This window comes from Ipomoea triloba, chromosome 7, assembly GCF_003576645.1.
Source record: "Ipomoea triloba cultivar NCNSP0323 chromosome 7, ASM357664v1".
NCBI lineage: Eukaryota > Viridiplantae > Streptophyta > Magnoliopsida > Solanales > Convolvulaceae > Ipomoea > Ipomoea triloba.
Genome location: NC_044922.1, coordinates 830520 through 853894, shown reverse-complemented (window position 1 = coordinate 853894; position 23375 = coordinate 830520). Strand labels below are relative to the sequence as shown.

Sequence of the window (23375 nt, the reverse complement as noted above, 5' to 3'; positions counted from 1 at the left end):
TATATATATATATATATATATATATATATATATATTAAATCAATTAATTAATTATTTGTATTTTAAAATTAGATATTTTTTAGTGGGATGGTTGAAAATTGTAATTTTAATTTTTTGAATGCTTAAAATATTGTATTATACGAAATTTTGTTTTTATTTTTAATAACTAATTTAAAATCACTCCATCCTCATCATATATGCACCCAATTTATCAAATTAACTATTAACGAATCGAATTGAATTCATAACCTAATAAATGTAGATGTGAATATGGATGTAATTTTTTAAATCGACTTTGACAAATTAAATATAAAATTCACCAAATTTGTTACGCGATCACCCCTAATTAGGGGTGCGTGTCTGTACCCACTCACACATGACATTTTTTATCTGATTAATAAATAGAGTTATTTCCATTTTTGGTCCTATTGTTATTGAGGCATTGCCAATTTTAGTCCACTTCATCAATTTTTGTCATATTGCGGTCAGTCTTATTTAGTCCTTGCCACTTTTAGTTCACCGTTAAAATTTTCGTCAAATGACCGTCCAAAACAGGGGTATTTTGATCTTTTTATGCTTTGATCATCTCCTTTACCCTTTGCAGTGGTTTTCGTTACACATTTTCATTCAATGAAGAGGTCCGACGAAAGTCATGGCTTTGTAATGTGGCTCACATGGCTTTCGCCGGACCTCTTCATTTGATGAAAATGTGTAAAGTAAACCACTGCAAAGGATCAAGGAGGTGACCAAAACATGAAAAGACCAAAAATATCCCAGTTTTGGACGTGCATTTGACGAAAATTTTAACAGTGGATTAAAAGTGGCAAAAACTAAATAAGACTGGCCGCAATATGACAAAAATTAATGAAGTGGACTAAAATTGACAATACCTCAATAACAGTAGAACCAAAAATGGAAATGACCCTTAATAAATATATCCTCTCTAATCTTTTCTCTTATTTTTATTATTTTATACCCATATTAGAGATGTCCTAATATGATGATATACCTAATATACTATAATCAGCACATAGGTGTTGATACAGGTAGAAAATCTCTTTGTGGTTTGGACGCTCTGGGTTAATCTAAGCCGTTGATATAATCGATACAGATGGCCATAACCGTAGAGGATCCCGGGCTCTGCTAACAACTGAGCTGTCTTACATTACATGTCACACTAGCTCCTCCCAACCCCTTTTCCTTCTCTCTCTATGCTATTTAACGAGCCTCACTCTCACTCTGTAACTCTACATTCTCTCTCTACTTCACTCACTTTCTCTCTCTTAAATCCATCCTCTCTGCCGCCGTTGACAGAGAGTTTAGGGTTTGGATTCCTAGTTCTCTGTCTCATTTCTCTCTGCATCCGGTGAGCCTCGTGTTCTCTGGCCTTGATTTTATTTGTTGATGATTTTTTTTTATGTTTTTATGGTTTTTTTTAGTCTGATTCTGTGTGGAATTTTCATTTTATGTGTTGTTTGTCTGATGTTTTCTAGATTTTTCTGTTTAAATTTTCTGATTCTGTGGATTTTTTGTTCTTAGTTTAGTATACATTTTGAAATAACCTGATCTGTTGTTTTTTCTCGGTTTTTTGTTTGTTTCTGTGCTTGCATGTGTGTTTTTCCTGGTTTCTGGAAAATGTTTCGTACTTTGGTGAAGGAGAACTTGCTTGAAAAGGTAAACGGAAGATTTTTTGCTGTTGAGCATACAAAATAAAGGGGGAAAAATAGAATCATGTGCTCTGAAAAGCTTTTTACTTGTTCTTTCTTCTTTTTTGAGATTTGTTGTTATAGATTTGCTGAGTCAAGGAGCTGAGGTTTGTGAAACAATTACTCCGTACAATGCTGATCTGCCTTGTGCTGTAATTACAGATTTTACTGTTTTCTGGTGTTGTGATGTTTTTACTCTGTGTCTCTGTAGCAATTTGACTTTATTTTATTTTCTGGTTTTGTGGGGTAGGCTTGCGGGAGGGTCATGCATGTCTCAGATTTGGATACCTGGGGGATTTTAATGGTGATTTTTTAGGCTAATGTTGTCGACTTGAAGTTTGTCATTCTTCTTTTGTGAAACAGAAGAACCTTATTTTTGTGTACCCAATACATTTTACCTGATCTCTTAGTGTCCCGTGAAGTTTATATGCCGCTGTATGTGGTTGTTGTTAGAACGGTGCATGTTCTGAAAACCTTTATGCCTGTTGCGGTTTTTTATGTATTCCAGGTTTTCATCTATTTAAGCAAGTTTCTCTGCTTGTCTTGAGAGTGTAGCCAGGAGAACAAAATGCACTCCATTTTCTTTGTTCCTTGTACAACTTAATGTGCATTTTTATTGTTTTAGCTGGGTTGGGGCACACAACTAGAATACTTGTACATTTTGATATACATGGGTGGTGATGAGCATAGATTGTGTATGACTTTAGCTATGAGCTTTAGTTATACCCAATAGTAATATTTAATTATTTTCTGTTTGCTGCAATACTTTTGCTGGTAGGACACCATGGATGAGATTTTAAAGATGTTACTGAGTACTTTGTATAATTGGTTTAACTCTATTGTTTTGCTGTGGGTTTTAGAGATGTCTGGGGAAGATAACAATGGGGCTTCAGACGCCCTGCCGCCACCTCCCCCTGTTCCTCCTGATTTTACTCCTTCAAAGGTTGAAGCAGAGCCAGTAAAAAAGAAATCTAATCGTCTACCCATGGCTAGGCGGAACCTTGGAACTAAGGGGCAAAGGGTCCCTATCCTTACCAATCACTTTAAAGTGAATGTGGCTAAAGTTGATGGACACTTCTTTCACTACAGTGTAAGTTGACACAATACTTTAACCATTTTCCTCTTATATCAATTACATGGATCATTCTCATTCCTACTTAACTTTTGAACAGGTTGCTCTTTTTTATGAAGATGGTCGTCCAGTGGATGGCAAAGGCATTGGTAGGAAAGTACTAGATAGAGTGCATGAAACATATGATACAGAATTAGCAGGAAAAGATTTTGCATATGATGGTGAGAAGAGCTTGTTCACTATTGGTGCCCTTCCAAGAAACAAACTAGAATTTACCATTGTACTTGAAGATGTTACATCAAATAGGTTGATCTTTGAAGCTTCCTAGATTTGTGTATTTACCTCTAGTTTAGTCATTTACATCCTTATTACTCCATGTATGCTTACTATTCTATTGTTAAGTACAGGAACAATGGTAACTGCAGTCCTGGAAGTCCCAATGAGAGTGACAAGAAAAGGATAAGGCGCCCTTACCACTCAAAAACTTATAAGGTGGAGATAAGCTTTGCTGCTAAGATTCCTATGCAGGCAATTGCAAATGCTTTGCGTGGTCAAGAGTCAGAGAACTCTCAAGAAGCCTTGAGAGTTTTGGATATCATCCTGAGACAGCATGCAGCCAAGCAGTAAGTACATGAACACCCTAGTCTCTTCTGATGATTTAATTGATGACTATTGATTTTTTTTTCTCCATCTCAGGGGGTGCCTGCTTGTTCGCCAGTCCTTTTTCCATAACGACCCAAAGAATTTTGCTGATGTTGGAGGTGGTGTTCTTGGCTGCCGAGGGTTTCATTCAAGCTTTAGGACTGCTCAGGATGGCTTGTCGCTAAACATTGGTAACATTTTATCAACTTGCTAAATATTTTTGCAATTTATTTCATCTTAATTCAATAATGAGCTTTTTCTTTCCCTATAACTGCAGATGTATCCACTACAATGATTATTCAGCCTGGTCCTGTGGTAGATTTTTTAATTGCTAATCAAAATGCAAAGGACCCCTTTAGCCTTGATTGGGCCAAGGTAAATACATTCTGTACTTGATTTTATTTGTTTACTGCTCACATGTGTTTTCGGGTTTCCTTTGATTCATAAATAGTAAATCAGCTGATAGGCATTTTACTTGACCAGGCTAAGCGAATGCTGAAAAATTTGAGAGTGAAGACAAGTCCGACAAATCAGGAGTATAAGATAACTGGATTGAGTGAGAAGAGCTGCAGGGAGCAGTTGTATGTTCTTTCTCTCTTTCACTTTCCATGTTCATTTATCTTAAAACTGATCATTGATGCAATTATCTAACTAGAGATTCATGTCCTTCTCTTTTGGGTATTTGAGTACTCAACTATGCTGTAGGGACTGATATTTATTAACCATATTTTCTTTTTGTGCTTTTAGGTTTACCTTGAAGCAAAAGGGCAAGGATAATGATGGAGAAGTTCAGACTGTTGAAGTGACTGTTTATGATTACTTTGTCAATCACCGAAACATAGACTTGCGTTATTCTGCTGAGCTACCATGCATCAATGTTGGAAAGCCAAAACGCCCAACATACTTCCCTATCGAGGTAATGGATCAGTTTGAATGAATTAACTTTCAATCTACTGCCCTTATTTTTTTACTGTTGAATTTTAATAATATTAATTGCTTCAGCTGTGCTCTTTGGTGTCCTTGCAACGGTACACAAAAGCTCTGTCTACCTTTCAAAGGGCTTCCCTTGTGGAGAAATCTAGACAGAAGCCTCAAGAGAGGATGCAAGTTTTAAGCAATGTATGTACCCTACACTATGAAAATACTTGAATACTTAATTCGTGCTCTTAGTTGACAGTGGTTTCTAACAGGCACTGAAAATCAATAACTATGATGCTGAGCCACTACTTCGTTCATGCGGCATATCTATCAGCAGTAACTTCACTCAGGTTGAGGGGCGCATTCTTCCTGCCCCTAAGGTAAGGAATACTGTAAACTTGATATATAAAGATCCTTAACCACTAGAGACCCGAGTCTCTTTTTTTAATTTCTACTTGTATTCAACTATCATATATGACTCAGCTGAACCTAACTTTGATGTTGGTTTTAAACAGTTGAAAGTTGGAAATGGAGAAGATTTCTTCCCTAGAAATGGGAGATGGAACTTTAATAACAAGGTATGGCAAATTGATTTTAAATACTAATTATTATTTTTATTTCTTGTTATTTGAATGTGATGTGCTTTCTCCACTAATTGACACCTCACCTAGCTTTCTTCCTGACCTTTTTTTGGTGTATGGATGGACAGAGACTTGTTGATCCCTCTAAGATTGAACGTTGGGCTGTTGTTAATTTCTCTGCACGATGTGACATACGCGGTCTTGTCAGAGATTTGATTAAGTGTGGAGAAATGAAAGGAATTGTATGTTCTATATTGCATCATAAGTAATTAAGTATACCAAATTTCTAGAGATGATTGGCTATTCATTTTTCTACTAACTGTAATTTTTGTTTTGAAGACTGTGGAAGCCCCTTTTGATGTGTTTGAGGAAAGTCCACAATTCAGAAGGGCTCCACCTCTTGTCAGAGTAGACAAAATGTTTGAAGAGGTCCAATCCAAGCTTCCAGGGGCACCAAAGTTTCTCCTTTGTCTCCTTCCTGAAAGAAAGAATTGTGACATATATGGTTTGCCTAATTTACCTTTTCCCCTTTTTTAATGTTCTGAATGAACTATCCTTCAGAAGCATATTAACATGTAACTGTTGACCTATTTATACTGAAAGGGCCTTGGAAACGAAAGAATCTTGCTGAATATGGTATAGTGACTCAATGCATGGCACCTACCAGAGTAAATGATCAATACATAACTAATTGTCTTCTCAAGATTAATGCCAAGGTGAGAGTTATATGTTCATGTTTGCGCTATGACTCTGCGTATTCCTTGCCACCTTAAATGCTTCATATTTTTATTCTCATGTTTCTTCCCTTGTAAATTATTCTTATCAGCTTGGTGGATTAAATTCAATGTTGACTGTGGAGCATTCTCCTTCACTTCCTATGGTGTCGAAAGCTCCTACAATTATTCTTGGGATGGATGTGTCACATGGCTCTCCTGGTCAGACTGATGTCCCCTCAATTGCAGCGGTATGTCTGCAACTCCCGAGTAATCTGTTGTTTCTTTTTAGCTGTGTACTATTTTGCATTGTGTCAGGTTCTGATTACTAGCATTCTTCATGTTCATTATAAACTTTTTACAGGTTGTTAGCTCAAGGCAGTGGCCCTCGATTTCTCGTTATAGAGCATCAGTGCGTACTCAGTCTGCAAAGGTTGAAATGATTGATAACTTGTTTAAACGTGTCTCTGACACTGAGGATGAAGGAATTATGAGGTGAATTTTCTTTTCCTTTTCTTGGGTGTAGTTTCATCTTAAAAGTAAAACAGATGGGAAATGAATTTGAGGCTATAAGTTGTTCGTATAGATTATATCTCATGGCGAGATTCCGATTTATAATATTTATTTCAATCATTTTGATTTCCAGGGAGCTTTTGCTGGATTTTTATGTTAGTTCTGGAAAAAGGAAGCCTGATCAAATCATAATCTTCAGGTATCTTTTGCGCCACCTTATTGTTGTCAATTTTTGAAAATAAATTTTGTTAGTTGTATCGGTCCATGTCTCCATGATCTATAGCCATTGTACCTGAAGGGAAAAACCTTGCTCTGGAAAGGTAAATCTGGTTATTTTAATTGGACATAGCATGAACTTTACAGGGTAGGGGAAAGAAATGTAAGGAGGCTGCTCAATGAGGTGAATTAGCAATTGATTCAGTAATTGTAAAATCTTTCCTGTGATTATTAATGCAAATTTGGGATATTATTGGTAGCCTGTTATTATATAGGTCATTAAATCAGTCATTTCTGCAGAAGTTTGTTGATTTTTAACCTCTGTTCATGTGCCTTTTCTTTGCTGTTTGCCTGTATAGTTGCGACTTATTTTTTGGCTTGCTCAATATTTTGTTTTATTGATTTCTTTCCATGACTTGCAGGGATGGTGTCAGTGAATCCCAATTCAATCAAGTACTGAATATTGAGCTTGATCAGATCATTGAGGTAACATTTTAGTAGGCCATGATCTAAATTCTAAAATTTAACTCCATTCTTGAACTTCACTTTCCACCATTTAATGCAGGCCTGCAAATTTCTTGACGAGAAATGGTCACCCAAGTTTGTGGTTATTATTGCTCAGAAGAATCATCATACTAAGTTCTTTCAGCCTGGGTCTCCTGATAATGTTCCACCAGGTAATACACAATCAAATTTGAGAATACCTAAACTCCTGCTTCAGGGTGAAGTACCTTACCAGTTTCATTGTTATTAATTTACAGGGACAATCATAGACAATAAAGTTTGCCATCCTAGGAACAATGACTTCTACTTGTGTGCCCATGCAGGAATGATTGTATGTTGTCTTCCTTTTTCACTTATAATAACCTTTTCATTCTAAATGGATGTCCTAAAATTTTGCCCTTCTCATTTACCTTTGTAGATATGTCTATATCTCTCTATAATTCTCAGAGTCGAAGTGATTAATGATTGTTGACCATTTTTCTGTGTAACATTTTATACTCCCTTTTTACCCTCTAAATAATTATCTACATTTACAGGGGACTACAAGACCAACTCATTACCATGTTCTTCTGGATGAGGTTGGGTTTTCTGCAGATGAGCTACAAGAACTTGTGCACAGCTTATCCTATGTGTAAGTGGTTTTCTCATATGGTTAATAATTATAATAACTGAGAAGTTACAGTTTGTCAAACGCTGGCTAAATTATTGTCTTCTTGTTGCAGGTACCAAAGAAGCACCACTGCCATCTCAGTTGGTAATTCTCTTGATTTGTTTTCCTACGATTAACCAATTGCTCTTCTCATCTCTACTGTGTTGTTCCTAATTGGTGTTGTTAACCATGCAGTTGCCCCAATATGCTATGCTCATTTGGCTGCGACTCAATTGGGACAATGGATGAAATTTGAGGGCTCTTCTGACACATCTTCAAACCCTGGTGGTGGAGGTAGCAAGAATGGTGGTCCAGCTCCTGTTCCGCAGTTGCCTAAGCTGGAGGAGAAAGTGTCCAGTTCAATGTTCTTCTGTTAAGAAGGCTGCCTGCTTACTGGATTGTAAATATAGTTTCGAGTATGGTTATTATGCGGTTGACCAGACCAGACCAGACAATGTTTAAGACTGTTTTAGGTTGTAATGCTCTTAAACTTTTTATGGTTGTCCCTCCCCTCCCATGCAAATCTTTTGGAAGACTAATTTGTTGTATGGATAGGGGAGGGGGAGTATGTGACTCCACTTGACTTGCTGTCGGAGTGTGGTTTATTTTAAGGACATGGTTCTACCTAATCCGAGTATCTTATGCTTGCTTCTCTTCTATTTTCTTTTTTACAATTTATTACACATGGAGCATTGTTGAATTTTGGGCAATTTATTACTGTCATTTTACTTTTTGAGTGACGAGGGTAATACTGTTATTGTGGTATAGCTCATAAGTTATACATGAGCGGTGTTATAGTACACAAATGACACATCAATGGTCTCACAAATTACACATGAGCGGTTCAAATTACACATGAATGGTCTCACAAATTACACATGAGCGGTTCAAATTACACATGAATGGTCTCACAAATTATACATGAGCGGTTCAAATCACAAATTGATTGGTGTTGAAGTGTTAGAATTTGAATTTGGGGGTGTTTGGTAAAATAGTTGTTAGTTGATTATTTTCGGTATTGAAGTGTTAGAATTTGAATTTGTAGGGGTGTTTGGTAAATACTTAGTTGATTATTTTAGTGAATTGAAGTGTTAGAATTTGAATTTGCGGAGCTGTTTGGTAAATAGTTGTTAGTTGATTATTTTCAGTATTGAAGTGTTAGAATTTGAATTTGTAGGGGTGTTTGGTAAATAGTTAGTTGATTATTTTAGTGAATTTGATTAGTTTGAATTTTAGTGTTTTAAAGTAATAAGATACAACAAACTAATTAATCACATTTATATTGTTATTTAAAGTTAAAGAGCTCATAAGTTAATTATGTTATATGATTTTCAGGTATGACAATATGTCTTGCATTGTGTGAGCTCTACCATGTAGATAAAATATCATTGTCAAGGATATTGTGGTCCAGTGGCATCAAACCCTTCTCTTTATACGGGAGGTGGTGGGTTCGAGCCTCAGTGAGAAAAAGTAGTTATGAGCAGATACTGCATTGTAATAGAGTTAGTAGTATTCAAAATAAAAATAAATCTAATAGTTTAAAATGTCCTCCTTAAATAAATGCAGCAAATTTAATAATAGTTTAAATTTGATTATTTAAAAATGAAAAATTAAAAGTAGAAGAAAAAACTGAAAACTCAATAAAGCCAAACAGAATATTGATATTTGAGGAAGGTCTTGCTTAGGGTGACTAGCCAGTAGCCCACTAGCTCTTTTCATCAATAAATCAGTGATTGAGTTCACCACCAACATTTTGTAGCAATTTTTCTCTCCACGCTTTCGCGCTCTGTAGCCTAAGAATCCCCTTTTTCTTTGTTTCATTGTAAGAAAAGTTTGTAGGGATGGTGAAGAAAACCTACTTCAGAAAGAGGAAGCGGAAGCAGAAGCAGGCCGAGTCCGAAATGCAGCCAGAAGAAGAGATTCCGCAAGGCTTAGACGTTTTCGTGCAGCTTCCAAGTACATTTTTATCCCACTCTCTCCACTTTTTGTGATCTTTTCGGTTGTTATTGATGCACACCATGTGTTTGTGTTTTTTTGTGTGTGTGTGTGTGTGTGTATGTATGCGTCTTTGTGCTTGTCAGTGTTCATTGAAAGTTCTGAAGTTTCTTGTTTGGTTGTTTGTCTAATATGCTGTTTCGTTTTGGGTGTGAACTAGGGATTGATGACAATTGCGCTGAGGCCGAGTGTGACGCAAACGCAATGGACGTAACAAATGCTGGTGTGCCTGCAAACTTCTTTTATATTTTTCCTGTAAAATTTGATATGGGAGCTTTGATGGATTTCTAGGGTTACTATGCTTGTATAAAAACACTAATACTAGGTTTTGTGGTGTATTGGGGATGGGGAATGCTGCTTTTTCTGTCCTGAGATCATGTTTTCAAGATTTCTTTGTTGGCAACGAGTAGTCCAATTCACTGAATGTTTTACTTTGCTGCCAATGCTTTACCCTATGCATTTGTGTTTCTTTTGTTTGGTGTTTGAGCTTTAATCTTATACTATTGCCTTCTTTCTGATATGACATTCTGTCATACAGTTACTTTTGTAGCCACTCTGTAAGCGAGTAGATGGTTTGATATCCAATCTAATTGATCTGAATGCTTAGCTTAGAAAATTTGCTTGGTTCTATTCATTTTCATCAAGGCTCCAATTTGATTTTATGGGTTCAGTTCTAGTTGAGAATGCTTAGGGATGTTTAAAATTAACTATGATTTGGATATGTTAGGACCCTTATCTAAACATTGAATTACAGAATGATATTAACCTAACTGTATGTGAATGTGTATGTAATCTTTACCATGTTCCATCCAAGATAGAGCTTGATAATTTTAAAGTTTATCTAAACATATCCAATTAAGTTTGTTTTAGGTCATATTTTTCTATTGTAGGAGTAGTTCATTTGTCATTTCCGTTTTGTTTATTCCATAACAATCTGCCAGAAATTACACTGGTTTTTGAGGTTAAAGGTTCTGCATATTTATGGACCCGTAAATTACGTCTTAACTGTCATGTGTGTGCATATGGACACATGAAAGTGCATCTCCTTATCTCCATTCCTTTGTTCTGATTCTCTCTGGCTGTGGATAATTTTGAGCTAAATGTATGGCTGATGCTTGGACACATTTGATGTTCCAATGCCTTTATGTCATTAGTTTCACATAAAACTACAAGAACTGAAACCAGAGCATATGTGAGCTACGGCATATTCACTTTTAGTATGAAATGCTTGAATATTAGTTTGGGTGATTGCTGAGGATATGTGTGTGTGATTTGTCACTCAGTTTGGTAATTCACTAATTATGGGTTTTCTTACTTTGCAGCAGAGTCTTCTCAACACATTCAGCAGAACGTGCAATTATCTGGAGAAGCAATCTGCACCAGTGTAAACTCATTGGTAAAAAATGTTCCTCGTCGCCGAACATCAAAACACAAGAAAGGTATAATATTTTGCTAATTTGCTCTATATTACAGAGAATGTTTATTCTCAATCAATTTTCTTCTTGTGGTGATACATGGTGTTTTCTTATTCTTCCATCATTTTTTTTTGCTTTCATTTATTTATTTTTATTTTCTAACTTCACTAATATATTCATTTCTAGCTAATCTGCCCAAGTCCTATATTGAATTGAACTACTGAAGAGGGATTGTATGAATAATTCAATAACTGGAATGTTGGGGAAGTTAAGCATATTGGTTACTGATTGCAAATGCAATTTATTGAGATTCAAGATAAATATTTCATTAATGTAGGGTGAGCAAATTTTAATATTAAGATGAGGCTGAAGTTATAGATTGAATTAAATGAAGATTATTGCAAATCTAGATTTACTTGTAAATGGTTGAATGGAATTTCTTGGTTTCTGTTATATCATTTCATTTCACCAATAAGTCTGTCCTCATCAGTGTTTCTCTAATGCAGTTGGGCTATTGTTTTCTTTTATTGCCTTGTGTTTCAATTTTGCTCTTCAGTTTGGTCCTTATCTTTTCACTCTTGGTTTCTATTGGATTTTTAACATGTGTGTGGTTTGTTTGTCATTATAAGTCACTTGGTGTCTTAGGAAATGTTTTGACTCTGATTTGTATCAGGTACAGATGTAGGAAATAGTGCAAAACGTCCAGATGTAGGAAATGGTGCAAAACGAAAAACTGCACGCCCACACCGAGAACAAATTTGTGAGGAGGTTGTTTGTTTAGGCAAATCTGTAGTTACCCCGCAGCGTTCTCTTCGTTGTCGTGGACAATCCAGGATAAGAAGCAGTGACCTAGGGGAGTTAGACTCAGGAACCCTTAGTTGCTATCTGGAGTAAGATTTGTGGTCTTATGCCCTTTTTTTTTTATTCAAAGAAGTATGCTTCTTTCTGTCTCTATTTGTTCTAAGCTTCGGGTTTATTGGATTATGTAGGAAAATATGGGCGAAGATTCCCGAAGAGAGGAGAAGTTTATTTACTTACCTTGACTCCTTTTGGTATTACATGTACACAAACAGAAACTTTAAACCTAAGGTGCTGAATTGGATCAAGAGTAAAGACATCTCCAAAACATATGTTTTTGTTCCTATTGCTCAGTGGTATGTTTATCTTCTTCTGCAATGTATGCATGACTAGATTTTGTCGTTAAAATATATTGTGCTTACACATAAATCATACCTGAACTTGTTTTGGCAAAGATCTCGTAGTGCACTGGAGTAGGTTTGAGACTCGATATCTTAGGTTCAATCTCCATTCCCTTTAAAGTACCCTACAAAATAATAAGAAAACCTTTTTGTAATATAGGCTGACTTGTAATTTTATTAGGGGCCATTGGTTTCTTTTGATCATTTGCAACATGGGCAAAGGTGTTCAGTCAAAAGCCAGTACTCCATGCTTGTTGCTGCTGGACTCGATGCAAGTAGCCCATGCTAAACAAATGGAACCCGGGATAAGAAAGTACATTCCCTGATCGTCTGAAAATTTTCATTTTTGTTCTGAAAAACAAGAACCAATTCGTTCACATTCTTGCTTTGCAGATTTGTGTTCGACAGTTACGGCGCAGGACAGACAAAAGAGGTGCAGCAGATGATCAGAAAGATCCCTTTTCGAATTCCCAAGGTGGTATTACAATTTCACTCACTCGCCTGATCTTGTATTTTGAACGCTCTCTCACACGAAACAAGTGAATCATTCCAGGTTCCACAGCAGAAAGACAACAAGGAGTGTGGGTACTATGTTCTGTACTACATCAGTCGTTTCTTGGAACTTGCTCCTGAAGAATTTAGTTTGTCTGATGGCTACCCTTACTTTGTGAGCCCCCCGCAGACACCATTATCTTCGTAGTATATCATACGAAGCAATCATCGTATGGTTGTTCTAATTATGATATTTGCTTTACAGATGAAGAAAGACTGGTTTACTCCTGAGGAGTTGGACAACTTCTGTAATGAACTGAAGTCTTCTCCTCCGCGCGGAGATTCTCCTTCTCCCAAACCTGATGAATCTTCATCTGATTCTGGGAGTATTGACTTGCAAGACTGCTGTATATCTTAGATTAGATGGCATGATCCTTTGTTTCCTAGAAATTGTTTGAGTCACTTCAGTATACTCTTAGTGGATCGTTTGATTTGAGAACAAAATATGTTAAAGCTAGAACCAAAAGGGGTTAACTTGGTCAGGAGTATGAACCCATGTCTTAATGTGTCATGTGTGTGTATGCACCAACTCACTCAATGAATGAAGGAACAAGTTGCATTATACATAGTGGATTTTACATAGTGGACACCTTAACTTAGACTCCATTGAGACTCGATCTCATGTATGAACAACTCAGGGAGAATCTCCGCTTGGAGGAGAAGACTTCAGTTCATTACAGAAGTTGTCCAACTCCTTGGAAGTAAACTAGTCTTCCTTCATCTGTAAAGCAAATATCATAATTAGAACGACCATGATGATTGCTTCGTATGATATACTATGAAGATAATGGTGTCTGTGGGGGGTTCGCAAAGTAAGGGTAGCCGTCAGAGAGACTAAAATCTTCATGAGTGAGTTCCAAGAAACGACTGATGTAGTATAGAACATAGTACCCGCACTCATTGTTGTCTCTCTGCTGTGTAACCTGGAATGATTCACTTGTTTCGTGTGAGAGAGCGTTTAAAATACAAGATCAGGCGAGTGAGTGGAAATTATAATACCACCTTGGGAATTCGAAAAGGGATCTTTTTGAAGATTCATCAGGTTTGGGAGGAGGAGAATCCCCACTTGGAGGAGAAGACTTCAGTTCATTATAGAAGCTGTCCAACTCCTCGAGAGTAAACTAGTTTTCCTTCATTTGTAAAACAAATATCATAATTAGAACGACCATGATGACTGCTTTGTATGATATACTATGAAGAGTTCATTATAGAAGTTGTCCAACTCCTCGAGAGTAAACTAGTCTTCCTTCATTTGTAAAACAAATATCATAATTAGAACGACCATGATGGCTTTGTATGATATACTATGAAGAGTTCATTACAGAAGTTGTCCAACTCCTTGAGAGTAAACTAGTCTTCCTTCATTTGTAAAACAAATATCATAATTAGAACGACCATGATGATTGCTTCGTATGATATACTATGAAGATAATGGTGTGTCGGGGGCAGACAAACTAAAATCTTCCGAAGAGTTCCAAGAAACGACTGATATAGAACATAGTACCGCACTCATTGTTCTCTCTGTTGTGGAACACTCATTGTTGTCTCTCTGTTGTGGAATCTGGAATGATTCACTTTCTTGTGAGAGAGCATTCAAAATACAAGCTCCATCGGTTGAAACACAAGGAATCAATACTACCTCCATTGAGACTCGATCTCATGACCTCTCATTTGACAAATATATTTATTTTTATACTTAGAAATCAACAAAATTCACAACATAAATCATAAGTGAAAACTTATGGACAACACATATATTTCACTCTCAAAGTAAACTTATCCACAAATCTAAACCATTAATCTGCAAAATTTGATAGATGATAAATCAAGTAAAAAATAAACATGGTCATTTTCATAAATATTACAAATTTATAAAATGAGCAAAATCATTTTTATAGTACTACAAAATTTTATATATTTTCAACCGTTAGATATACTAAATCAATTGTTTAAATTTATCCATAAATTATTACCTGGAACATAATTCTCACTTGATTATGAACCTATATATATACACACACAATGATAGTAGTAGCACATCAAGTATTAATTCTAAATGTTGAACAACAAAATTAAACACTTTCACTCCATTAATAACTTTAACAAGTTCAACCAAGGTGTAATAGAATGAAAGTTAAGTTCCATTCATTCTAAAAATAGTCTGTCTGGACCACAAAAAGAAAAACACGAGAAGAATAGCACGGTAGGGTAAAGTATTTGACCAACAAAAACTCGCAAAATTACAGAATCCAAAAAAGGACTCGACCCATTCTGTGCTCAGATTTTGTTGAAGGCAACAATGTCACAGCTTTGCACATACTCACTGCAAGGCTCAACAGTTAGTTCCTCCTCTATGAGGTCATCAACCGAGACAAGATCATCAACTATCGTAAGCATGATCTGCAATTTCTTAATTCCATAGCCAACTGGAACCAATTTAGCTGCGGAGAGAAAAAGAAAATGTAAAGGCCGTAAGTTACCAAAACATAAAAACACCAAACCACATGGGGTGGGGGTTGGGTGGAATAAAATGGAATAAAAGTAAAAGTAGTGATATATACATGCTCCCCACAGAAGCCCTTCCTTCTGAACCTTGCGAACACACTCTTCCAGCTTTTTCATGTCGGTCTCGTCATCCCAAGGCTTGATGTCCATAAGAACAGATGACTTCCCACCTATAGAAGAGAGACAATAAATGAACGTGAGTTTTCTGCTACAGAAACCAATGGAAGATAAATTATGATACATTGGCAGTAATCTTGATTAGAGATAACATATATAACGCATTTAGGCAGTAAATGCTTAGATTGGTAAAGAACAGGGAAGGGAAAAGAACTCGGTAAACTCACTCTCTTTCTTCTTGGTAGATGCCTTGGCTGCTGCTGCCCTCTCTTCAGCTGCTTTCTTCTCCTCCTCTGTCTCTTCACCGAAGAGATCCATGTCATCATCATCATCATCTACAACCTGCATAGATTCAAGTGGCACATTGCCTAATGTAATTAGAAGGCAACTCACTATACGGGAGAAAAAATTCAATAGAAACACACCACAATATCAACAGCTAACAAGCAACACATGAAAAAGTGGTTCCCTATCAAGATCTAACATGCAAACAAGTGGAACAATATCTCCATCATTTGCATGCTATCAAAAATTCATTCATATCCCAAGTAGTAAAACGTCTCACAAGTTCTCATAACATAACCTGACAACATTCTATCACAAACACATCTAGAAGCATTCTCTCAAAATCATCCTCACCCCACAACATAAACCTACAAGCCATCCAAAACAAATCCAGTATAGATGAGCTATGAAATCCAAGTCCCATGCATTTCAATAAACTCCGGCCTCTAAATAGAACAAAAGAATATCTTCATTTAACAATTCTACATCAACTATATGATCAAAGTATAACCTCTACTAAGAAAACATTAATTATACCAGAACAATTAAACCATAACACTATATACAAAAATGCAAATTTCTACAATATTTATATGAGATAAAACGACAATTAATTTCAACACAATTTCAAACAAGTTTAAAGAAGCACTAGATACACAAAAACAATACATTTATTATTACATAAATTAGCAAATAGAAGAATATGCAATTAGGAACAACCTTAGCTGGTGCAGCTTCAGCTGGAGCATCTTGGCATCCAATTCTAACTCCAACAGCTTTCCCAGGGAAGCTACAACATCACAATACATATAATTAAAATTTCAAACAGGCAATTAACTTTAAGTTCAAAAACAAAATAACAAAAATCAATCCATTACCACCCTACACAACTAAATACACACAAAATCGTGATAAAAACAACAAAAATAAACTAAGATACCTTGCGGCGAGCTTGGTGGACACAACATGGTACCATTTGCTGGCATTTGGGAAGAGATCTGCGCTCGGCTGCTCCAAAACAGCGGCATATACCTTGACATCATCCTTAGTCAATTGATCTCTACAAATCATAGTTAACAAATCGAAATCAAATTGAAGAACTTCAAAAACCTTAAAATTTTAGATATAAACTAAAACGAATAATAATTACCCAGAAATATAACATTTTCCAGAGAGAAACGCATCAAGAGACTTGACGCCAGCCTCTGTGTGGAGATCTGAGAAGGTTACGGCCATTTCTGAGAGCTCCGAGTGAGAGAGAGAGAGAGTGGGAGACTGCGAGTGTAAACCTTAGAATGCGATATGGGTGGAAGATTGGGAGAAAGAAGAGATTTTTATATTTATATATGCGTCTACCAAAAACCCTAGATGGGTATATACTATATTCCAATGGGCGAAACCGAAATTACTAATTTTGCTTCTAATCCCAATTATTAGATTATTTACATATTTGGTCTTTATTATTATTATTTTTTTTGTCAAGCCACGGGTTGTTTTGAGTAGACCCTAACGGTAACATGTACTTTTAAGTTCGTACCATATTTAGATTAATTTCCATTGCACCGAACCGGTCTAATTAAAGGACAAAGTGCTAGTCAAATTGATTTTGTCACATTTATTTTAAAAAATAATAATATTTTTTTGTCACATTTATTCTACAGAACAAATTTTTAGTAAAAAATAATTAAAGTCTGTCACATTTTCAATTTGAACTCATATGTTTTTATCTGAAAGTCTCAAGATATTCAACCAAATATGGCTTCAAATTAAAAATATGATTCACACACACACACACAAAGTGGTTAAAATAAATAAACCAAGAATAATACTATCACAATTTACTATTTTTAAAAACATTTGATGAAGTTTACAAAACATCAAATTAATCGACCAAGGTGAAATTAAAGTAGTTAGATCAAAATCTATTGATCTTTATCTATTAAAAATGTATTGATGAAGTGATATTTTGTTTTAATTAAAAGTGTTATTAGATTATAGTTTGTGAGTAAAACCAATATCAATATGTAACTTAATGTTAACGGAAAATTGTTATGTATAAATTGATACTTGTATCACAAGGTTTGAAATGCAGCAGAGATAGCCCTTATTTCCACATTATCTATTTATTTTTCAATCGATCAATAAATTGGCAACGAACATGCTAGACAGTCCGTTTCTTTGTTTGATTGTATGAAGTGGTTTACAAACCTTCCATATATCATTTGTAACGCATTGTCTTTCGACTTAATTTAATATAAGCTTCCTTAAAAAAATTATTAATATTTTTAATTGGGTGACCCAGTGGACTACTGCATGTGCATCTGCTGTGCACTCACCGTGCATCTTTTCGTTTTTTTTTTTGAAAGAAAAACCTTGAAATTAATACCAAAGAAAAAAAAAACAATACTCAGCCTCTCTCTCCTTTGCAAATGAAAAGGACTTGAATGCTTTTACCACTGAAACAGTACAACAATCAACAAGGGCCACAGCATCAAACCTACACTACATACAATTATGGGTATTTTTTTCACCATTTATTCCCTTCTCTAAGTCACTCTACCCTAAAGCGAAGGAGAAGAAACAAACTGTCGGAGTAACTGTAAGCCAAAAAGATCTCTTTCTTCGAATGGTGAAGCCCACTCATGCAATACAATAGCCGGGGTGTGTGTGCCTGCTCCTCTATCCTGAGACCTTAGCATTGAAACACCATTGCGATTCGACACAACAGGTCCCATAGCAGCAGCCCTACCACCAAGTGCAGATGTAAATGGATCATAAGTCCGAGGCCGGTTGTTGCTTTGCATGAGAAAGTTCATTGTGGACCATATCCCATCGGATGGTGTAGGGAGATCCAATCTCCAATCAATCTTGTTGTAATTAATCTGTGGCACTGAGTAATAAGGCTTCCAGCCCACAGAAGGTGATGAGCTTGATTGAGCATTGGCACTGAATGTAGAATAGAGTCCTGAGGGGGGAGCAGCGGCTAGTGAATGAGACTGAGGAGTAGTTATATTCCACAAATTGTTGCCCCAGCTTGTTCCAAGGGGTTCGAGAAAGGCAGTGTTTGACACACATTGTTGCGGTTGCTGCTGTTGATAATGAAGTTGGCTGTACAATTCGCTTTTACTGACACTATTGGGGTTCAGGTTCCTTGGTCCAAGAACATGTGGCGTTAAACCACTAGGGTCCAGAGGTGCTGGGGTATTTGGGAACCAACCAGCAGAAGTCCCTGGTGGACATGAAGATGATGAACTCACACTCGGGGTGGGAATCTGCTTTGCACTGATGGGTTGGGGTAGTTGCATCGGTACAACATGTTCTCTTAAGCTTCCTAGCTGCAGATTCTTCAATGCCTCCCCAACTGCTTCGTACTGAGCTTCTACCTTTACTGGTTGAGGTGATGTTGGTAAAGAATAGGAGGCAGGAGGATTTGATTCTGCGCCTGGCAACTTTTTGTCAGCAGGCACAACTACTACTGGTGGCTTTGTCTGGTCCTTTTTTGGTTGAGCTCTCTTCAATGATTGTGCAATTTTGTTTCCAGGATCTATAGATGAACTCGCTACAGTTGCAACTTTTGAATAATTTGACGCTTTCTCATCCCTCTTCTGTGTTGAATTAGTGGATGAAGTGACTTTTTTTGGTGCTACAATAAAGTTCTGGATAGCAGCTAGTGGAAGCTTACTACTGCCCACGGTTGGAGGATTGCCAGTTTCTTCTTGTGTGGGTGGCATAAGGGGCTTCTGCTTCCGTGACCTTAAAGTTTCTTCAGCCTTAACAAAATCACCCTCACAGGCAACCAAAACTCTTTCAACTTCCTGATTGGAGCATTGATATCTAATTTCCAAATCAACAATATGAGCAAGCTCATCCGATATATCAATCTTCAAATTACCCCCACCGCCGAGATTATGCTCCTTGTACTTGTATGCTACTTCACCTTCTGTAAACAACCATGTCACTGATTCTTCAACTCTGCCTTCATTCAAAATAAGAGCCATTGTAGCTCGGTCTAGAGGGAATCCCATTGCCACAAGTTGTTGAGCAAGACCTTCCAACTTTCTTGACATGAGATAGCTGGAGCACTTCTCGTGCAACTCTTGTGCGCGCCTCTCTTTTTGGCGTTGATGTTTCTTCTCATTCTTTTGACGGATTTTTTCCTGCTTGTCATTATCAGCACTGGGTATTGTGCCCTGCCTAGGAGGCAGCAGAGATGTAGTTTCATGCTCACCAGACCAGCTACCATTGTTAGAAACAGAATCATGCTCAGAAACAGTTCCAAATGAGTAGCCAGTGCCGTCATCTGTCTCATCTATGTTTCTAAAATGAGCACTGGCATGAAGAGGAGCACCAGAAGATACAGCAGCCAAATCCACTTTGTGGAATGTTCTAGAGAGAGGATTGTATCCACTAGTGGAGATCCCACCACCAGTATTGGCATGGTTTGAAGTTTTTGAAGAGGCCTTGGGTGTTTCCTTAGCAATCTTTTTGTCTTTGGACTTGGATTTGGAGGATGAAGACATCACCACAAATTTTAAATTCAAAACCTACAGCAAGGACAGGAGCATGTGAGTTTAGTTGGAGAAAGAAATTAAAAGCAGGCAAGGCAATATCTATCAAATGTAAGATTAAAGAAAAGCATCACACCGTGGAATACAAATCAAATAATGACTTAAGTAAAATGTTTCCTTTCTTTTAAATGAGCATGTATGTCTCTGAAAAGTTAATGGAATATCAATGGCAGAAAACAATGTAATTTGCATATCAAGGTGCTCCCCAACTACATAGGAAAGAAGGATAGCAGTATGACAGTATCATAGTAAATATCAAACACCCAACACTTGCATAAATATCCAAGTTAATTTATTTCAACTATTGTGGCCAATGAACCCAAACCTGTACTTGTAAGAAACTCTCTCAAGCAAAAACAAACCGGCTTTCTACAATAGGAATTTCTTGTACCTTTCAACTTGTAATTTAGAGAGGTGATTTGTACATAAAATCAAGTCAAGCACCATATTACTGGTACTAATGAGGCTACCCAGTTAGTAATTTGCCATTCTAAGCCTCTAATTCCAGAAAAATCTTAATTCACAATCACAATAGGATTGTTGGTTAATGTCAAACAGAAACAAGGCAAAACATTTAACAAACCAAACAGAGGAATAAATGGCAATACATGAATGTTAATAATTTATATTATTTACTTTTAGATAAAAGTCCATCAAAATGTTAAGAAAGTACGACTAGGCAGAAAAATCTGCCAAGGCTTGAAAGCACCCAAATCAATTGCAGGTAGAGTTCAAGGCAAGAGGACCAGTTTATACTCAGAACAATGACTACATTGGAGTGTCATTCCAATGCATGCCAAACCAGGTTGAGATTATACAATGACATTTACACAATCACTTTTCGGAGATTTTATGGCAACATATCAAGCTCTGCTTGTCCAATAGGAGTACAACGCATATTGGATTTCATTTGTTAATTTTTCTGTACAATATAACCAAATAATGCATTTTAAATTTAGGGAAATGGATTTATTTATTTCTTTTGTTATTTATACGTCAGCAATAAATTGAATTCGATGAAAATGACAAGCGGGGTGGAGATAAAACATAAGATTCCTATAATCAAATGATTTTTAAAACAAAGAATAGCATGCTAAATTGAATTCATTGAAAATGACAAGAAACTCGTGACGATAAAACATGAGATTCATCAAAATATACATCAGCAATAAATTGAATTTATAGAAAATGGCAAGCAGCACCTGGAGATAAAACATAAGCTTCCAAAAAAGGAATGGTTTTAAAAACAATAAGTAGCTTGCTAAGTGGAAGTCATAGAAAACAAAAAACAACACGTGGAGATTAAAAAAAAAAACTCGAATATTCGAATGGTTTTAAAAACCGACATGTAGCATTTAAAACCAAAACGCCAGATTCTTTGAGACAAGATTCCCATACAAACAATACTTTCTTCCCCACTTACTTATCTCTATGACTCTATCCCCATGCACAACCCAGCCAACCAACTAGAACACTGGATTTTTAACACTAAATTAACAAATCAAAAACAGCAAAATGTGTAAAAATTAACATACCAGATTCCTTTAAGTGTGCATTCAACAACGTCCTGCTTAAACACATTACAAAATTCACTCACCTAAACTTAATCTCTTTCCCACACATTCCAACACAGAAAATTATATCAGAACAAAACATTGGAAAAAACATTTATGGTGAAACATTCCACTAGTCTTGCTCAAATAGCAGCAGCAATTTTCTGCCAATGCAGCTCCCATTCCTAGTTACATCACACAAACACCTTTTTACCACACATCAGAATCCAAAAAGTTTCATTCACATTCATAAATCTGTATAACACACAGCCTGCCTGGAAACATCTCACATTTCCCTAAACCGTCAATTCAATCATACATACACAACGCCGACGAATGCTACCAAATTTAAAAAACAAAAATCAATCAGGTCGCGTATCAGATAGCCCTAGGCATCAAGTAACAGCTCGTAGATCAATTCATCATCCGATTCACCCATTCGTAAACACTAAACACACGAACCAGATTACTCTGCCAAACCGTAGCATCACAGACAAACAAGCATGCACACACAAACACAAACACAGAGAGATAGATATACATGGAAATCACCGATCAACCTGTAGAGAGAAACCGATCGAAGAGATAGATGAGGAAGCTAGAGAGATGTACCTGTAACGGACGAGAGAAAGAGAGCAAACCGACCAAATAGAACACTGCTGGTGTAAAATGTGAACCCGTAGGAGACAGTTGGAAATATATAGGAGTGACTAGTGAGTGTCAAATTATATTATACCGAATTTAAAAAATATTAATCTATAATATACTAAAAAAAGAATATAACCAACCCGAAAATGGAATGGATGATCAAGTAAGTAAATGTAATTTTGATACTTAAAAGTCACGAGTTTGATTTCTGTCGATACTAATATTTTTGCACGTGAGTTGCACGGAATAAATTTGTTATAATATGTTAAGAATATTTAGATCGATATACAATTATGTAAATTATAACATCAAATATTATATTGTGCAATTGAAGAATTGAGTTTGATCGATTATATTTTTTAATGTTATCATTGCTTGAATTTGAGCAAATAATTTCCCAATTAATAGCCAACGTGTATATGTGTGTGTGTATATATATATATGCATCCGGTGCTAAAATTTTAGACATTTTATACATCAATGTTTATGATTTGTATTAATTGAGCTGATTATCTCATTGTCTAGCACTTCAATTAGAAAAATTATTTGTACGAATGACATTTTCTATGTAGATATATAGCAATTTTGTCATATTTGTATAAAAAGAAAACATAATATATATAACTGTTTTGAATTATACAATTTTTTAGTACTACTGACTCTGTTACAATGTAGTATATGTTCATAGATACTTTCTCATGTGGGAGTGTAAACCGGGACACCGGGTGCCACTAGATCACAAGGATTTGGCTTGAATTATACATTATTGAAAACCTTTTTGTATTTACGTTGGTTGTATATTATATATTGTTATTATAAATTTTTATACTTATTTTACGTCACTAATGAAGTAAATTATCCATAATTATAGCTTCTTTTTTTTTTTGTTCTATTTCATAATTACCACTATTGCAAAAATTCCCGCCTAGGCGCTAGGTGCTCCTAGACCGAGGCGAATTGCTCCCTAGGCGTCCGCCTAGCGCCTAACTCAGCCGATTGGGTCGTGTTGCCGGCCGACTAGGCC

The 23375-nt window shown here is 36.2% G+C and overlaps 4 protein-coding genes across 7 annotated transcripts; 2 read left to right on the top strand and 2 right to left on the bottom strand.

The window, feature by feature from the left end:
- Window positions 1-1207: 1207 nt before the first annotated feature.
- LOC116025154 (protein argonaute 4-like) lies at window positions 1208-8171 on the top strand. The gene is made up of 23 exons (XM_031266267.1): window positions 1208-1366; window positions 2567-2796; window positions 2879-3084; window positions 3186-3401; window positions 3475-3611; window positions 3698-3795; window positions 3904-4001; window positions 4168-4336; window positions 4423-4539; window positions 4611-4718; window positions 4854-4916; window positions 5048-5161; window positions 5259-5424; window positions 5523-5635; window positions 5746-5883; window positions 5997-6127; window positions 6279-6344; window positions 6784-6847; window positions 6927-7038; window positions 7123-7196; window positions 7402-7496; window positions 7588-7619; window positions 7710-8171. Exons 2-23 carry the CDS (start codon window positions 2569-2571, stop codon window positions 7889-7891), a joined length of 2727 nt encoding a protein of 908 aa, XP_031122127.1. The 5' UTR covers window positions 1208-1366; window positions 2567-2568; the 3' UTR covers window positions 7892-8171.
- A 1002-nt stretch (window positions 8172-9173) lies between these two features.
- Window positions 9174-13864, top strand: LOC116024797 (probable ubiquitin-like-specific protease 2A). Of its 3 annotated transcripts, none has more exons than XM_031265797.1 (9): window positions 9174-9470; window positions 9670-9732; window positions 10832-10948; window positions 11604-11814; window positions 11914-12078; window positions 12305-12436; window positions 12517-12598; window positions 12677-12790; window positions 12881-13864. In XM_031265797.1, the coding sequence occupies exons 1-9, from the start codon at window positions 9356-9358 to the stop codon at window positions 13031-13033; spliced, it is 1152 nt and encodes a 383-aa protein (XP_031121657.1). In that variant the 5' UTR covers window positions 9174-9355; the 3' UTR covers window positions 13034-13864. The 3 variants fall into 3 exon arrangements, with proteins under 3 accessions (XP_031121657.1, XP_031121656.1, XP_031121655.1); XM_031265796.1 differs by having other exon boundaries at window positions 9175-9470; window positions 10835-10948; window positions 11598-11814; XM_031265795.1 differs by having other exon boundaries at window positions 9177-9470; window positions 11598-11814.
- Window positions 13865-14734: 870 nt separating this feature from the next.
- On the bottom strand, window positions 14735-16905 carry LOC116024577 (elongation factor 1-beta). Its single transcript, XM_031265496.1, has 6 exons — window positions 16733-16905; window positions 16523-16642; window positions 16303-16372; window positions 15525-15639; window positions 15237-15350; window positions 14735-15116 (listed from the first exon to the last, which is right to left on the bottom strand). Exons 1-6 carry the CDS (start codon window positions 16816-16818, stop codon window positions 14953-14955), a joined length of 669 nt encoding a protein of 222 aa, XP_031121356.1. The 5' UTR covers window positions 16819-16905; the 3' UTR covers window positions 14735-14952.
- Window positions 16906-18004: 1099 nt separating this feature from the next.
- Window positions 18005-22352, bottom strand: LOC116024927. Of its 2 annotated transcripts, none has more exons than XM_031265962.1 (2): window positions 22316-22352; window positions 18005-20126 (listed from the first exon to the last, which is right to left on the bottom strand). In XM_031265962.1, the coding sequence occupies exon 2, from the start codon at window positions 20100-20102 to the stop codon at window positions 18144-18146; it is 1959 nt and encodes a 652-aa protein (XP_031121822.1). In that variant the 5' UTR covers window positions 20103-20126; window positions 22316-22352; the 3' UTR covers window positions 18005-18143. The 2 variants fall into 2 exon arrangements, with proteins under 2 accessions (XP_031121822.1, XP_031121823.1); XM_031265963.1 differs by lacking the exon at window positions 22316-22352 and adding an exon at window positions 22264-22300.
- Window positions 22353-23375: the final 1023 nt, after the last annotated feature.

What these genes read in the sequence shown, in the direction of transcription:
- LOC116025154 (XM_031266267.1), top strand. Translation starts at nt 2,569, where the DNA reads ATGTCTGGGGAAGATAACAATGGGGCTTCAGACGCCCTGCCGCCACCT. An exon ending in GAGGATGAAGGAATTATGAG is followed by an intron (nt 6,128 to 6,278) that starts GTGAATTTTCTT and finishes TTTGATTTCCAG; the next exon opens with GGAGCTTTTGCTGGATTTTT. An exon ending in CACCACTGCCATCTCAGTTG is followed by an intron (nt 7,620 to 7,709) that starts GTAATTCTCTTG and finishes TTAACCATGCAG; the next exon opens with TTGCCCCAATATGCTATGCT.
- LOC116024797 (XM_031265795.1), top strand. Translation starts at nt 9,356, where the DNA reads ATGGTGAAGAAAACCTACTTCAGAAAGAGGAAGCGGAAGCAGAAGCAG. An exon ending in ACCCTTAGTTGCTATCTGGA is followed by an intron (nt 11,815 to 11,913) that starts GTAAGATTTGTG and finishes TGGATTATGTAG; the next exon opens with GAAAATATGGGCGAAGATTC. An exon ending in ATGGAACCCGGGATAAGAAA is followed by an intron (nt 12,437 to 12,516) that starts GTACATTCCCTG and finishes CTTGCTTTGCAG; the next exon opens with ATTTGTGTTCGACAGTTACG.
- LOC116024577 (XM_031265496.1), bottom strand. Translation starts at nt 16,818, where the DNA reads ATGGCCGTAACCTTCTCAGATCTCCACACAGAGGCTGGCGTCAAGTCT. An exon ending in GGAAAATGTTATATTTCTGG is followed by an intron (nt 16,643 to 16,732) that starts GTAATTATTATT and finishes TATGATTTGTAG; the next exon opens with AGATCAATTGACTAAGGATG. An exon ending in AGGGCTTCTGTGGGGAGCAT is followed by an intron (nt 15,117 to 15,236) that starts GTATATATCACT and finishes TTCTCTCCGCAG; the next exon opens with CTAAATTGGTTCCAGTTGGC.
- LOC116024927 (XM_031265962.1), bottom strand. Translation starts at nt 20,102, where the DNA reads ATGTCTTCATCCTCCAAATCCAAGTCCAAAGACAAAAAGATTGCTAAG.